Below are 12,532 nucleotides of genomic sequence, written 5' to 3'. Positions count from 1 at the left end.
ATACCAGGATTGGAGAGGAGGGGGCCATGCATATTAGGATTAGGGATGAGAGGTGCCATGCATACCAGGATTGGCGATAAGGGGTGCCATGCATACCAGGATTAGGAAGAGGGGGCCATGCATACCAGGATTGGGAAGAGGGGGCCATGCATACCAGGATTGGTGAGGAGGGGGCCATGCATACTAGGATTGGGGAGGAGGGGCCATGCATACCAGGATGGTGAAATTTACCAGTAGCTGCTGCATTTCCCACCCTAGGCTTATACTTGAGTAAATAAGTTTTCAATGTTTTTTGTGGTAAAATTAGGTGCCACATCTTATATTCGGGTCGGCTTATACTCGAGTATATACTTTGCATTTTGTTAATTGATAAAACAAACTGCTAACACTTCTATTTTTGGAAGCTTCTTACTCTGCAGAATTTTTTTCCACACCTGCCTAAAACTTTTGAATATTACTGTATATAGGTAAAAAAGATCTTGAACACCGAGGATATAAAAGGTGTGTAAATTGGATTTTATTTGCTTTTTGAAAACAGATGTTTATTTGTAATCACATACATTTCCTGATCATCACTTGATGCTGTAAATTACTTTCCATTTCTTATGTATCTTGTGATTTTACTTTTGACTTTAGGGGTTTCTTGATGATTTTGTCAATAAAACAAAAATAGCTACTACCATGTGTGATTTCTCTGATGTCTAAGAAAATGTGATTTGTGAGTAAAAGGTTCTGGACATGAAAATGGCTTCTTCCCTGTATGAGTACTCTGATATGTAACAAAACTTGCTTTCTTCGTAAAATGATTACCTTACCACGTTCTTTACATCAAAATGTTTTTTACCCTGTGTGAGTTCTCTGATGTGAGCGAAGATGTGACCTTCTATAAAAACATTTCCCACATTGTGGACATGAAAATGGTTTCACCCCTGTGTGAATTATCTGATGTGAGCGAAGATGTGATCCATCATAAAAACATTTCCCACATTGTGGACATGAAAATGGTTTCTCGCCTGTGTGAATTCTCTGATGTTTAACAAGATCTCCTTTCTGTGTAAAACATTTCTCACATTCGGAACATGAAAATGGCTTCTCCCCTGTATGAATTCTCTGATGTTTTAGAAAATTTCCTTTTTGTGTAAAACATTTCCCACATTCGGAACATGAAAATGGCTTCTTTCCTGTGTGGATTCTCTTATGTATAACCAGGTGCGATTTGTTTCTAAAACATCTTCCACATTCTGGACATGAAAATGGTTTCTCCCCTGTGTGAGTTCTCTCATGTACAACAAGACTTGATTTATTGGTATAATTTTTCCCGCATTCTACACATGAATATGCCTCCACCCCAGTGTGACATCTCTGATGCCAGCTAAGATGTGATCTTTCATTAAAACATTTCCCACATTGTGAACATGAAAATAGTTTCTTCCCTGTATGAGTCCTTTGATGTTCAATATCCGTTCTGTTATTTTTTCTATACTCTATGGTCATTGATGAATCAGAACACAGGACTTGTTGAAAAGGATCAGTTGAAAGACTTTTGATGTGAAGACTTAGAGGTGGATTTGGGATAATGCTCTGCTCCTCATATAAATCTGGGGTGACACAATGATCTTCTGCTTTAAAATGTGAAAATATCAGATTTTCTTCTGAGCTTCTGCTAAAGACATCTGCCAAGAATAATATGGATTTTATTTTTTTCAATGACAGGGAATATTATTTGTTAGAATATTAGATGTTTTAAAGCAATTCTATAGAAGCATTTCTATACATATTGAGGTAAAAATCAATTGCGTTGGAAACTCCTGACAACAGTACATGTCAAAGCAGGAACTAGTAGATTATTATGTTTGATCACCACATTGTGCTCTTTCAATTTTTCAGTTCTCTGAAGCTATTTCATAGGATTATGTTTCTTTGTGCCTGTCACCAACCTTTCCTAGTACAACAATTAGTAAAGAAGCCTGTAAGTCAGTGATATTAAAGGTGTTGTCCACTACTAGGACAACCCTTCTCATTCCCCATGTTTACCCCGTTTAAAAAAAAAAAGCTTATACTCTCCTCCTGTGCCAGAACAGTTCGGGTGGTGTCGGCACTCGCGTTCCCGAGGGTCACATGAGGCTGTTATGACATGTGAGCCCTGTGCCCAATCAGCGCCGGTATCACTGTCCTGCCTTCAGATGTAAAAGTAATCAATAGGAAAATGTTTTTCCACATCCTGCAGCCTACAATATAACCAAATCAAAAATATCCAAAAAAATCTTCCAGTCATCAACCAAGATGACACATTTAAAATAATCATATCTCAGGGCTGCAGGTTTATGGCAAAAAGAGGCCAGACCTTGGGCAACATGCCCAAGCCTGTTCCAAAGTCCCACCCAAAAAAACTGTTGGTTAAAAGCCGATTTTTTCAAGTGTAACGGAAACTAATGTAACGTGCGCCTTTGTTGCTTACAAAACAAAAAGCTTTCACTCTTCTCAAGGAGATGTTCATTATATTCAAGCTGCTAAACCCACCATGTAGTACATTCTATTTTCTGTGATTTATGTAAAGTACAATAAATTGGATGTACCACTAGACAATTAAAACAGCGAATTTCCGAACACTTAAATAATGTATCTAAAAAAAAATGGATTGTACTCTGATGCTGTCAAACATTTTGTTACCATGCATAATGGTGAGTTAACGCACTTTAAATTCTTCGGTATAGAAAGAGTACCATATCCCCCCAGAGGAGGCAGTTGGCAAAAACGCCTCATGGGGAAGCTTTCTGGATATTAACCCCTTAACGACCTTGGGTCTTTCTGTTTTTGTGTTTTCGTTTTTTGCTCCCCTTCTTCCCAGAGCCAGAACTTTTTTAATTTTCATTCAATATCGCCATGTGAGGGCTTATTTTTTGCGGGACGAGTTGTACTTTTGAACGCCATCACTGGTTATAACATATCATGTGCTGGAAAATGGGGAAAAAATTCCACGTGCGGTGAAATTGCAAAAAAAATGCAATTCCACAGTTGTTTTTGGGTCCTTTTTTTACCACATTCACTGATTGCCAAAACAGACCTGCCATCATTATTCTCCAGGTCATTACGAGTTTGTAGATACCAAACATGTATAGGTTCTTTTTTGTTTAAGTGGTGAAAAAAAAATCCAAAGTTTGCTAAAATAAAATAAAAAAAATGGCTCCATTTTCCAAGACCTGTAGCGTCTCCATTTTTTGGGACCTGGGGCTGGGTGAGGGCTTATTTTTAGCGCACCGGGCTGTCATTTTTATTGATACCATTTTGGGGTAGATCTGTTGCTTTGATCGCCCTTTATTGCAATGTTGCAGCGACCAAAAAAACATAATTCTGATGTTTAGATTTTTTTCTCGTTACGCCGTCTACCGACCGGATTAATTCTTCTTTTATATTGATAGATCAGGCGATTCTGAACACGGCGATACCAAATATGTGTATGTGGGGTTTTTTTTTAATTATTTTATTTTGAATGGGGCGAAAGGGGGGTGATTTAAACTTTTATATATTTTTAAAAACATTTTTTTACACTTTCTGCATGCTTCTATACTCTCCATTGGAGACTAGAAGCAGCAGTTGTCTGATTGCTTCTACCGCATATAGGCGATGAGATCGCCTGTATGCAGGAGAAATGCTCCTGTGCTATGAGCGCCGACTACTAGGTGGCGCTCATAGCTAGCGAGACATGAGAACCACAGGGGTCTGCTGCAGACCCTGGGTTGTCATGCCAACCCATCGGTGACCCGCGATCATGTGACGGGGTCACCGATGGGCGGGGCCTAGGACGCGTTTCCCGGAAGAGTGAGTTAAATGCCGCTGTCAAAGATTGACAGCGGCATTTAACTAGTTAACAGCCGCGGGTGGATCGCGATTCCACCCGCAGCTGTTGCGGGCACATGTCAGCTGTAAGAATCAGCTGACATGTGCCCGGTTCAGTGCAGGCTCAGTGCCGGAGCCCCCGAAGAACCGGCCTTTCCGACCTGGTGCATACTATTACTGACCAGGTCGGAAAGGGGTTAAACTTAGATAGCAAACATCCCAAAGGTATGAATTAAAGGAGTGATCTTTTTTATATACAGGTGCATCTCAGAAAATTAGAATATCATTAAAAAGTTAATTAATTTCAGTTCTTGAATACAAAAAGTGAAACTCATATATTATATAGAGTCATTACAAACAGGGTGATCTATTTCAAGTGTTTATTTCTGTTAATGTTGATGATTATGGCTTACAGTCAATCAAAACACAAAAGTCATTATCTCAGTAAATTAAAATAATTAACAAAAAACACCTGCAAAGGCTTCCTAAGAGTTTAAAAAGGTTCCTTAGTCTGTTTCAGTAGGTTCAACAATCATGGGGAAGACTGCTGACTTGACAGATGTCCAGAAGGCAGTCATTGACACAATCCACAAGGTCCCAGAGTTCCAATTTTCATTTGGAAATCAAGGTCCCAGAGTCTGGAGGAAGAGTGGAGAGGCCACAATCCAAGCTGCTTGAGGTCTAGTGTGAAGTTCCACAATCAGTGATGGTTTGGGGTGCCATGTCATCTGCTGGTGTAGGTCCACTGTATTTTATCAAGACCAAAGTCAGCACAGCTGTCTACCAGGAAATTTTAGAGCACTTCACGCCTCCCTCTGCTGACAAGCTTTTTGGAGATGGAAATTTCATTCTCCAGCAGGACTTGGCACCTGTCCACACTGTCAAAAGTACCAATACCTGGTTTAAAAACAACAATATCACTGTGCTTGATTGATTCGCCTGACCTTAACCCCATAGAGAATGTATGGAGTATTGTCAAGAACAAAATGAGAGACACCAGACCCAACAATACAGATGAGCTGAAGGCTGCTATCAAAGCAACCTGGGCTTCCATAACACCTCAGCAGTGCCACAGGCTGATCGCCTCCATGCTGCGCCACATTGATGCAGTAATTTATGCAAAAGGAGCCCCGACCAAGTATTGAGTGCATTTACTGAACATACATTTCAGTAGGACAACATTTCGGATTCTAAAACCATTTTTCAAGCTGTTGTTATAAAGTATTTTAATTTACTGAGATAATGACTTTTGTATTTTCATTGGCTGTAAGCCATAATCATCAACATTAACAGAAATAAACACTTGAAATAGATCACTCTGATTGTAATGACTCTATATAATATAGGAGTTTCACTTTTTGTATTGAAGAACTGAAATAAATTAACTTTTTGATGATATTCTAATTTTGTGAGATGCACCTGTATATTGATTTGTCATTCTATGTACAATATTGTATGCTCCATGCTTTGTATTAAATTTGGATAGTAAAATATTTCATATGTATGAACTAGAGGATAGATCACTTGCATATACTGGTCACTTTTCGTTCCTTATTGCATGTTTTTTGCTCTTGCACACCTGCTAAATTTGGACAGCAAAATATTTCATATGTATGAACTAGAGGATCGATCACCTATATATATATATTTATTGTCTACTTTTTCCTTCCTATTGCATGTTTTTGCTCTTGCACACCTGCTAATTTTGGATAGCAAAATATTTATATATTTATATTAAATATATATAATATTTTGATTGGTTATTTCTTGTATTTCATTGCATGTTCTTTGTTCTTGCACACCTGCTAATTACACGTTATTTTCAGTCTCTCTGTGATTGGCTGTGTTTAGCTTAGAACAGGACCATTGTCATTTCATTACTATGCTATGATTAAAACCCCTTAAGCCCCGGAGCATTTTCCGTTTTTGCATTTTCGTTTTTGCTCCCCTTGTTCCCAGAGCCATAGCGTTTTTATTTTTTGGTCAATATGGCCGTGTGAGGGCTTATTTTTTGCGGGACGAGTTGTACTTTTCAACGCCATTACTAGTTTTACCATATCGTGTATGGGAAAACGGGAAAAAAATTCCAATTGCGGTAAAATTGCAAAAAAAGTGCAATACCACAGTTGTTTTTTATTTATTTTTTTTACCAAGTTCACTGAATGCTAAAACTGACCTGCCATTCTTATTCTACATGTCATTACGAGTTCATAGACACAAAACATGTATAGGTTCTTTCATATTTAAGTGGTGAAAAAAAATTACAAAAATTTGGTTAAAAAAAAAAATATATATATATAGCGCCATTTTCCGAGACCTGTAGCGTCTCCATTTTTCGAGATCTGGGCTGGATGAGGGCTTATTTTTTGCGCGACGGGCTGACGTTTTTATTGATAACATTTTGGGGTAGATCCAATGTTTTGATCGCCCGTTATTGCATTTAATTGCAATTTTGCGGCGACCAAAAAACGTAATTCTGGCGTTTAGAATTTTTTTCTCGTTACGCCGTTTACCGACCGGATTAATTATTTTTTTATATTGATAGATAGGGCGATTCTGAACGCGGCGATACCAAATATGTGTACGTGTTTTTTTTTTATATATTTTATTTTGAATGGGGCGAAAGGGGGGTGATTTAAACTTTTATATTTTTTTATTTTTTTTTATATTTTTAAAAACATTTTTTTTTCACTTACTGCATGCTTCAATAGTCTCCATAGGAGACTAAAAGCAGCAACTGTCCGATCGGCTCTGCTACATACAAGGGACCAGCAGATCCCCTGCATGCAGCAGAAATGGTCCTGTGCTATGAGCGCCGACCACTAGGTGGCGCTCATAGCGACCAGATCATGACAACCACAGGCGTCTGCTGCAGACCCTGGGTTGTCATGCCCACCCATCAGTGACCCACGATCACGTGACGGGGTCGCCGGTGGGCGGGGCTTATGACGTGCTACCCGGAAGCGCGCGTTAAATGCCGCTGTCGGAGATTGACAGCGGCATTTAACATGTTAACAGCCGCGGGTGCATCGCGATTCCACCCGCGGCTGTTGCGGGCACATGTCAGCTGTAAGAATCAGCTGACATGTGCTCGGTTCAGTGAGGGCTCAGCGCAGCAGCCCTCACTGAACGGGGGGTACGCAAATGTACGTACTAATACGGCAAGGGTTGTTAAGGGGTTAAGGAAGTCTAGGACGCCAGAAACGAGTCAGTTTTTTTTTATCTTTGTATGTCGGGTTTTATGGTATAAAGAAAAAAAATATTGCTTTTATTTTACTTGTGGAAGTGCAGCTCTTTTCACTTTTCCATAAGTGTTTGTAGTTTGGTTTTGACCTGTTTTTTTACCGGACTTCTTGATTCTTCCCTCCTCTGTCTATCTTGCTGTAGCTAATCTTCAGAATGGGAATGGGACTTTTCTCTTTTGCCTGCCTTACTGGGAGTTGATCTGCTGCTAGATATTGACCTTAACTTGCATCTGACCTGCATCCCTCTGCTTAACTGTCCACCTGCCCGACTTCTGTGTATGACCTGACTCCATCTGTGATCACTTCTTGCACTTGCACATGAGTGTAAACTGTAAAATAACAGCTGGTAAAGTCCTGAATGGGAGGTACCCTGCCTGCAGTGCTATTCCTCAACCTTGCGATGGGCCTCAGACATGCCAGGTAACTGAACGGTGTCATAGTGACAGGACTCCTGGACTCAGGTAGTTTGGTGATAAGGGCCACACTTCCACATGTGCCAGTCCCTGGGAAGGGGGTGCAGGTAAAGGGTATCCATGGCAACACCAAGAACTATGCCTTGACCAGGGTCGATATATATACAGACTGTGGTACGTTGTCCCATGAAGGGTGTGTGGTCAGAGACTTCTTGCATGACATGATTGTCAGACGTGACTTTCCTTTATTTTGGGACTTGTGGTGAAAAGCTGTGCTGCCCGTAGCAAGGCTGCGAATCAGGTTGCAGCCAAAATAATCATATCACATGATGCAACTGATGAGTTTCCATTTTCTGTACTTGCTGCTAGTGGGGATGAGGAAGCATCCCCTGAGAATAATGTTCCTGGCCCTTGAGGTGTCCAGGGAAAACTTTGGAACCACCCAGCTCAAGGACATAACTCTAAAAGGTGTGGTCGAAAATGTAACAGTATTGAAGGGTGTTCCTCAGGAGATGGGAACCGATAGTCGGTTTCCATATATTGCTATGAATAATGATCTTTTGAACAGTGTCCAAAGTTAGGGCCGCGGTAATAAAGCAGCTATTGGTGCATGGGCCCTACAGATGCAGGGTGTTAGATCTGGCACATACCTATGTCTTGGGTAGTCATCTGAAAGTAGATGACTTTGCCCATTATTGAGGTCCCATTAGAGCAAATAGCAATTGATTTGGTAAGACCCCTGGTAAACTCCGCCAGAGGGCATCAGTAAATCTTGGTGATTGTGGATTATGCTACGTGGTACCCGGAGGCGGTACCTTTGAGAAACTCCTCCTCTAAGTGTATTGCTCAGAAGTTATTCCATGCATTTTCCCGAACTGGCGTCCCTAAAGAAATATCAACTGATCAAGGGACAGCTTTCATGTCGAAAGTCATGAGGAAGTTGTGTAAGACCCTGAAAATGTCGCTGCTCTGAAGTTCGATGTACCGCACGGAAGCAGGTGGCCTGATAGAAAGGTTTAAAAAAAAAAAAAAGTTAACGGCTATGCTATAGAAGCGGATAGAAAAAGATAGTCGACATAGGGCAGAAGACAGTGCCAATCTCTTGTTCTCCATCAGGGAAATTCCCCAAGCTTCCATAGGGTTCTCCCCGTTTAAGCTACTGTATGGCCGACACCCCCGTGGACTCTAGGATGTAGCAATAGAGACAAGGGAATCTATATCCACATCAGATAAAAATGTAATAGAACATTTGGCCCAGATGCAGGAGAGGATCGCCCAAGTGATGACAGTTGTAAAAGAATATCTCCTCAGGGCAAAAGAGGCATAGTCCAGGGTGTACAATAGGTCAGCTAGACTGAGATAGTTCAAGCCTTGAGATTGAGTATTTGTGCTAGTGCCCACAGTCGAGAGCAAATTCCTGGGCAAGTGGTAGGGCCGCTAAGAAGTGGTGGAAAAGGTGGAGGAGGTCAACTACAAAAAAAAAAAAACAGCCTGCGAAAAGGAAGCCCTTACAAGTATATCATGTCAATCTAATCAAAACCTGTCAGGATAGAGAACCTCGAGAACCTCCTTGTTTGGTGACCAAATCAGAAGCCAACTTGAAGATGTGAAGATGGTGGAGACTCTGTAGCTTGTCTAGAAACAGCAGTGCCACAAATTGTTAAACCAAAATAGAGACATATTTTCGGAGTTACTTGGTCTGACTCGTTTTACTGAGCATGAGGTTCTCACTGAGGCTCATGTTCGGGTTAACTTGAAGCCCTACAGAATTCAAGGAAGTAGAAAGGATACTGAACCTGGGGGTAATTGAGGAGTCCAAGAGTGGATGGTTCAGTCCCATTGTGTTAGTGCCAAAGCCGGATGGAGAATAGCAATTCTGTAATGATTACAGGAAACTCAATGAAATCTCAATGTTTGATGCCTACCCAATGCTCTGCGTAGATGAGCTCAATGAGAGATTAGGGCCAGCTCGGTACATCACCACCCTTGATCTCACAAAAGGCTAATGGCAGATTCCCCTTTCCAAGGAGGCTAAAGAAAGGACAGTCTTCTCAACTCCAGGTGGGTGCTATCAGTATCTCAGGATGCCTTTTGGGTTGCTGGAGGCTCCGGTCACTTTTCAGAGAGCCATGGACAGGGTCCTAACCCCTCACGAGAAATACACCACAGCCTACTAAGATAATATTGTCATTTTAAGACGTGATTGTGGTAGTCATTTAAACAAAGTCCAAGCAATACTTGACGCCCCTGAGAGAGGTCGGCTTTACTATTAACCCGAGGAAATATGCAATGGGAATGGAGTAAACCACGTATATGGGCTACGTTGTTGGAAGGGGAGAGATTAAACTAAAATTAATAAGGAGGAGGCAATACAGAGTTGGCCAAAACCCCTCACAAAAAGCATGTTAGAGCTTTCATTGGAACTGTGGGGTATTACAGGAGGTTAGTACCTAATTTCACCTTGATAGCAGCCCCTTTAACAGATCTGCTGAAAGACTCAAAATCGGCGATGGATAAGTGGTCTCCAAAAGCAAAGGGAGTCTTTGAGGAGCTAAAATTAGCCCCCTGTAAACAGCCAATGTTGATAGCACCGGACTTCGACAAGGTATTCATCGTTTAGACAGATGTGTCAAGATGTCGGACTAGCGGCTGTCATGTCGCAAGAAAATATTGGGGAAGAACATCCCTTAATTTATCTGAGTAGGAAACAGTCCCATTGTGAGAAAAACTACTCCCTTGTGGAAAAGGAGTGTTTAGCCATCAAGTGGGAATTGGACTCGCTAAGGTACTACTTGTTGGGTCGGATATTTAGGCTAGTGTCAGACCATGCCCTGCTAAGATGGATGCGGGAGAGAAAGAGGAACAATGCTCGGTAACTCACTGTTTCTTGGGTTTGCAAGATTTTAAGTTTCATGCTGAGCATACACTACAGACCAAAAGTTTGGACACACCTTCTCATTTGAAGATTTATCTGCATTTTCATGACTATGAAAATTGTACATTCACACTGAAGGCATCAAAACTATGAATTAACACGTGGAATTATATACTTAACAAAAAAGTGTGAAACAACTGAAAATATGTCTTATATTCGAGGTTCTTCAAAGTAGCCACCTTTTGCTTTGATGACTGCTTTGCACACTCTTGGCATTCTCTTGATGAGCTTCAAGAGGTAGTCCATGGAAATGGTTTTCACTTCACAGGTGTGCCCTGTCAGGTTTAATAAGTGGGATTTCTTGCCTTATAAATGGGGTTGGGACCATCAGTTGTGTTGTGCAGAAGTTAGGCGGATACACAGCTGATAGTCCTACTGAATAGACTGTTAGAATTTGTATTATGGCAAGAAAAAAGCAGCTAAGTAAAGAAAAACAAGTGGCCATCATTACTTTAAGAAATGAAGGTCAGTCAGTCTGAAAAAATGGGCAAACTTTGAAAGTGTCCCCAAGTGCAGTTGCAAAAACCATCAAGCGCTACAAAGAAACTGGCTCACATGAAGACCGCCCCAGGAAAGGAAGACCAAGAGTCACCTCTGCTTCTGAGGATAAGTTTATCCGAGTCACCAGCCTCAGAAATCGCAGGTTAACAGCAGCTCAGATTAGAGACTAGGTCAATGCCACAAAGAGTTCTAGCAGCAGACACATCTCTACAACAACTGTTAAGAGGAGACTTTGTGCAGCAGGCCTTCATGGTAAAATAGCTGCTAGGAAACCACTGCTAAGGACAGGCAACAAGCAGAAGAGACTTGTTTGGGCTAAAGAACACAAGGAATGGACATTAGACCAGTGGAAATCTGTGCTTTGGTCTGATGAGTCCAAATTTGAGATCTTTGGTTCCAACCACTGTGTCTTTGTGCGACGCAGAAAAGGTGAACGGATGGACTCTACATGCCTGGTTCCCACCGTGAAGCATGGAGGAGGAGGTGTGATGGTGTGGGGGTGATTTGCTGGTGACACTGTTGGGGATTTATTCAAAATTGAAGGCATACTGAACCAGCATGGCTACCACAGCATCTTGCAGCGGCATGCTATTCCATCCAGTTTGCGTCTAGTTGGACCATCATTTTTTTTTCAACAGGACAATGACCCCAAACACACCTCCAGGCTGTGTAAGGGCTATTTGACCAAGAAGGAGAGTGATGGGGTGCTACGCCAGATGACCTGGCCTCCACAGTCACCAGACCTGAACCCAATCGAGATGGTTTCGGGTGAGCTGTACCACAGAGTGAAGGCTAAAGGGCCAACAAGTGCTAAGCATTTCTGGGAACTCCTTCAAGATTGTTGGAAGACCATTTCCGGTGACTACCTCTTGAAGCTCATCATGAAGCTCATGCCAAGAGTGTGCAAAGCAGTCATCAAAGCAAAAGGTGGCTACTTTGAATAACCTAGAATATAAGACATATTTTCAGTTGTTTCACACTTTTTTGTTAAGTATATAATTCCACATGTGTTAATTCATAGTTTTGATGCCTTCAGTGTGAATGTACAATTTTCATAGTCATGAAAATACAGAAAAATCTTTAAATGAGAAGGTGTGTCCAAACTTTTGGTCTGTACTGTAGGTCTGGGAACCTGCATGAAAATGCCAATGCCTTCTCAAGGGTACACTGTCTGGTGGCAGAAGGCGCCCAGCCCCCCGGCTTGGAGCAGAGGGGGGCTGGAGTGTGCAAAAGAACAGCTGGTAAAGTCCTGGACGGGAGGTATGTGTAACCGAAGTGCCGAGCCTCGGTGATGTGAAACCTAGAAAAGCAGGCTCCAGCACATATAGTGTTGGGAGTTTTTAATGGGTCTGGGTTCTAGGAACAACTGGAAGTACTGGGCTGAACTGGTTGTTCCCATTCTTCAGGCTCTCATTTAAAATGCAATTCAGCTGCCTCATTTGGGAGCAGAGGTAGAAACAGCTCTGAGATTTTTGTTTGAATGGAGTTGAAAAGACCTCTAGTGTTGCTGTAGTCTGAAGCCAGAATCTAAAGAAGTGTGGACAATAATCTGAACGGGTGACCCACCATGGTTTTTGTTATCTACTGGCATATGAACTGCT

General features: G+C 41.6%; 1 protein-coding gene across 1 annotated transcript in view; it reads right to left on the bottom strand.

Moving 5' to 3' along the window:
• Positions 1-544: 544 nt before the first annotated feature.
• Positions 545-12,532, bottom strand: part of LOC141271956 (uncharacterized) — a 29,553-nt gene continuing 17,565 nt past the window's right edge. The window contains exon 8 of the mRNA XM_073682209.1: positions 545-1,673. Within this exon, the coding sequence (XP_073538310.1) occupies positions 841-1,673 (833 nt within the window). The 3' untranslated portion in view covers positions 545-840. The remainder of the gene's footprint in view (positions 1,674-12,532) is intronic.

Source organism: Phyllobates terribilis, unplaced genomic scaffold (genome assembly GCF_046119375.1).
Source record: "Phyllobates terribilis strain yellow unplaced genomic scaffold, ASM4611937v1 Scaffold_5__5_contigs__length_657084704, whole genome shotgun sequence".
NCBI lineage: Eukaryota > Metazoa > Chordata > Amphibia > Anura > Dendrobatidae > Phyllobates > Phyllobates terribilis.
This window is presented reverse-complemented; position numbering and strand designations above follow the sequence as displayed.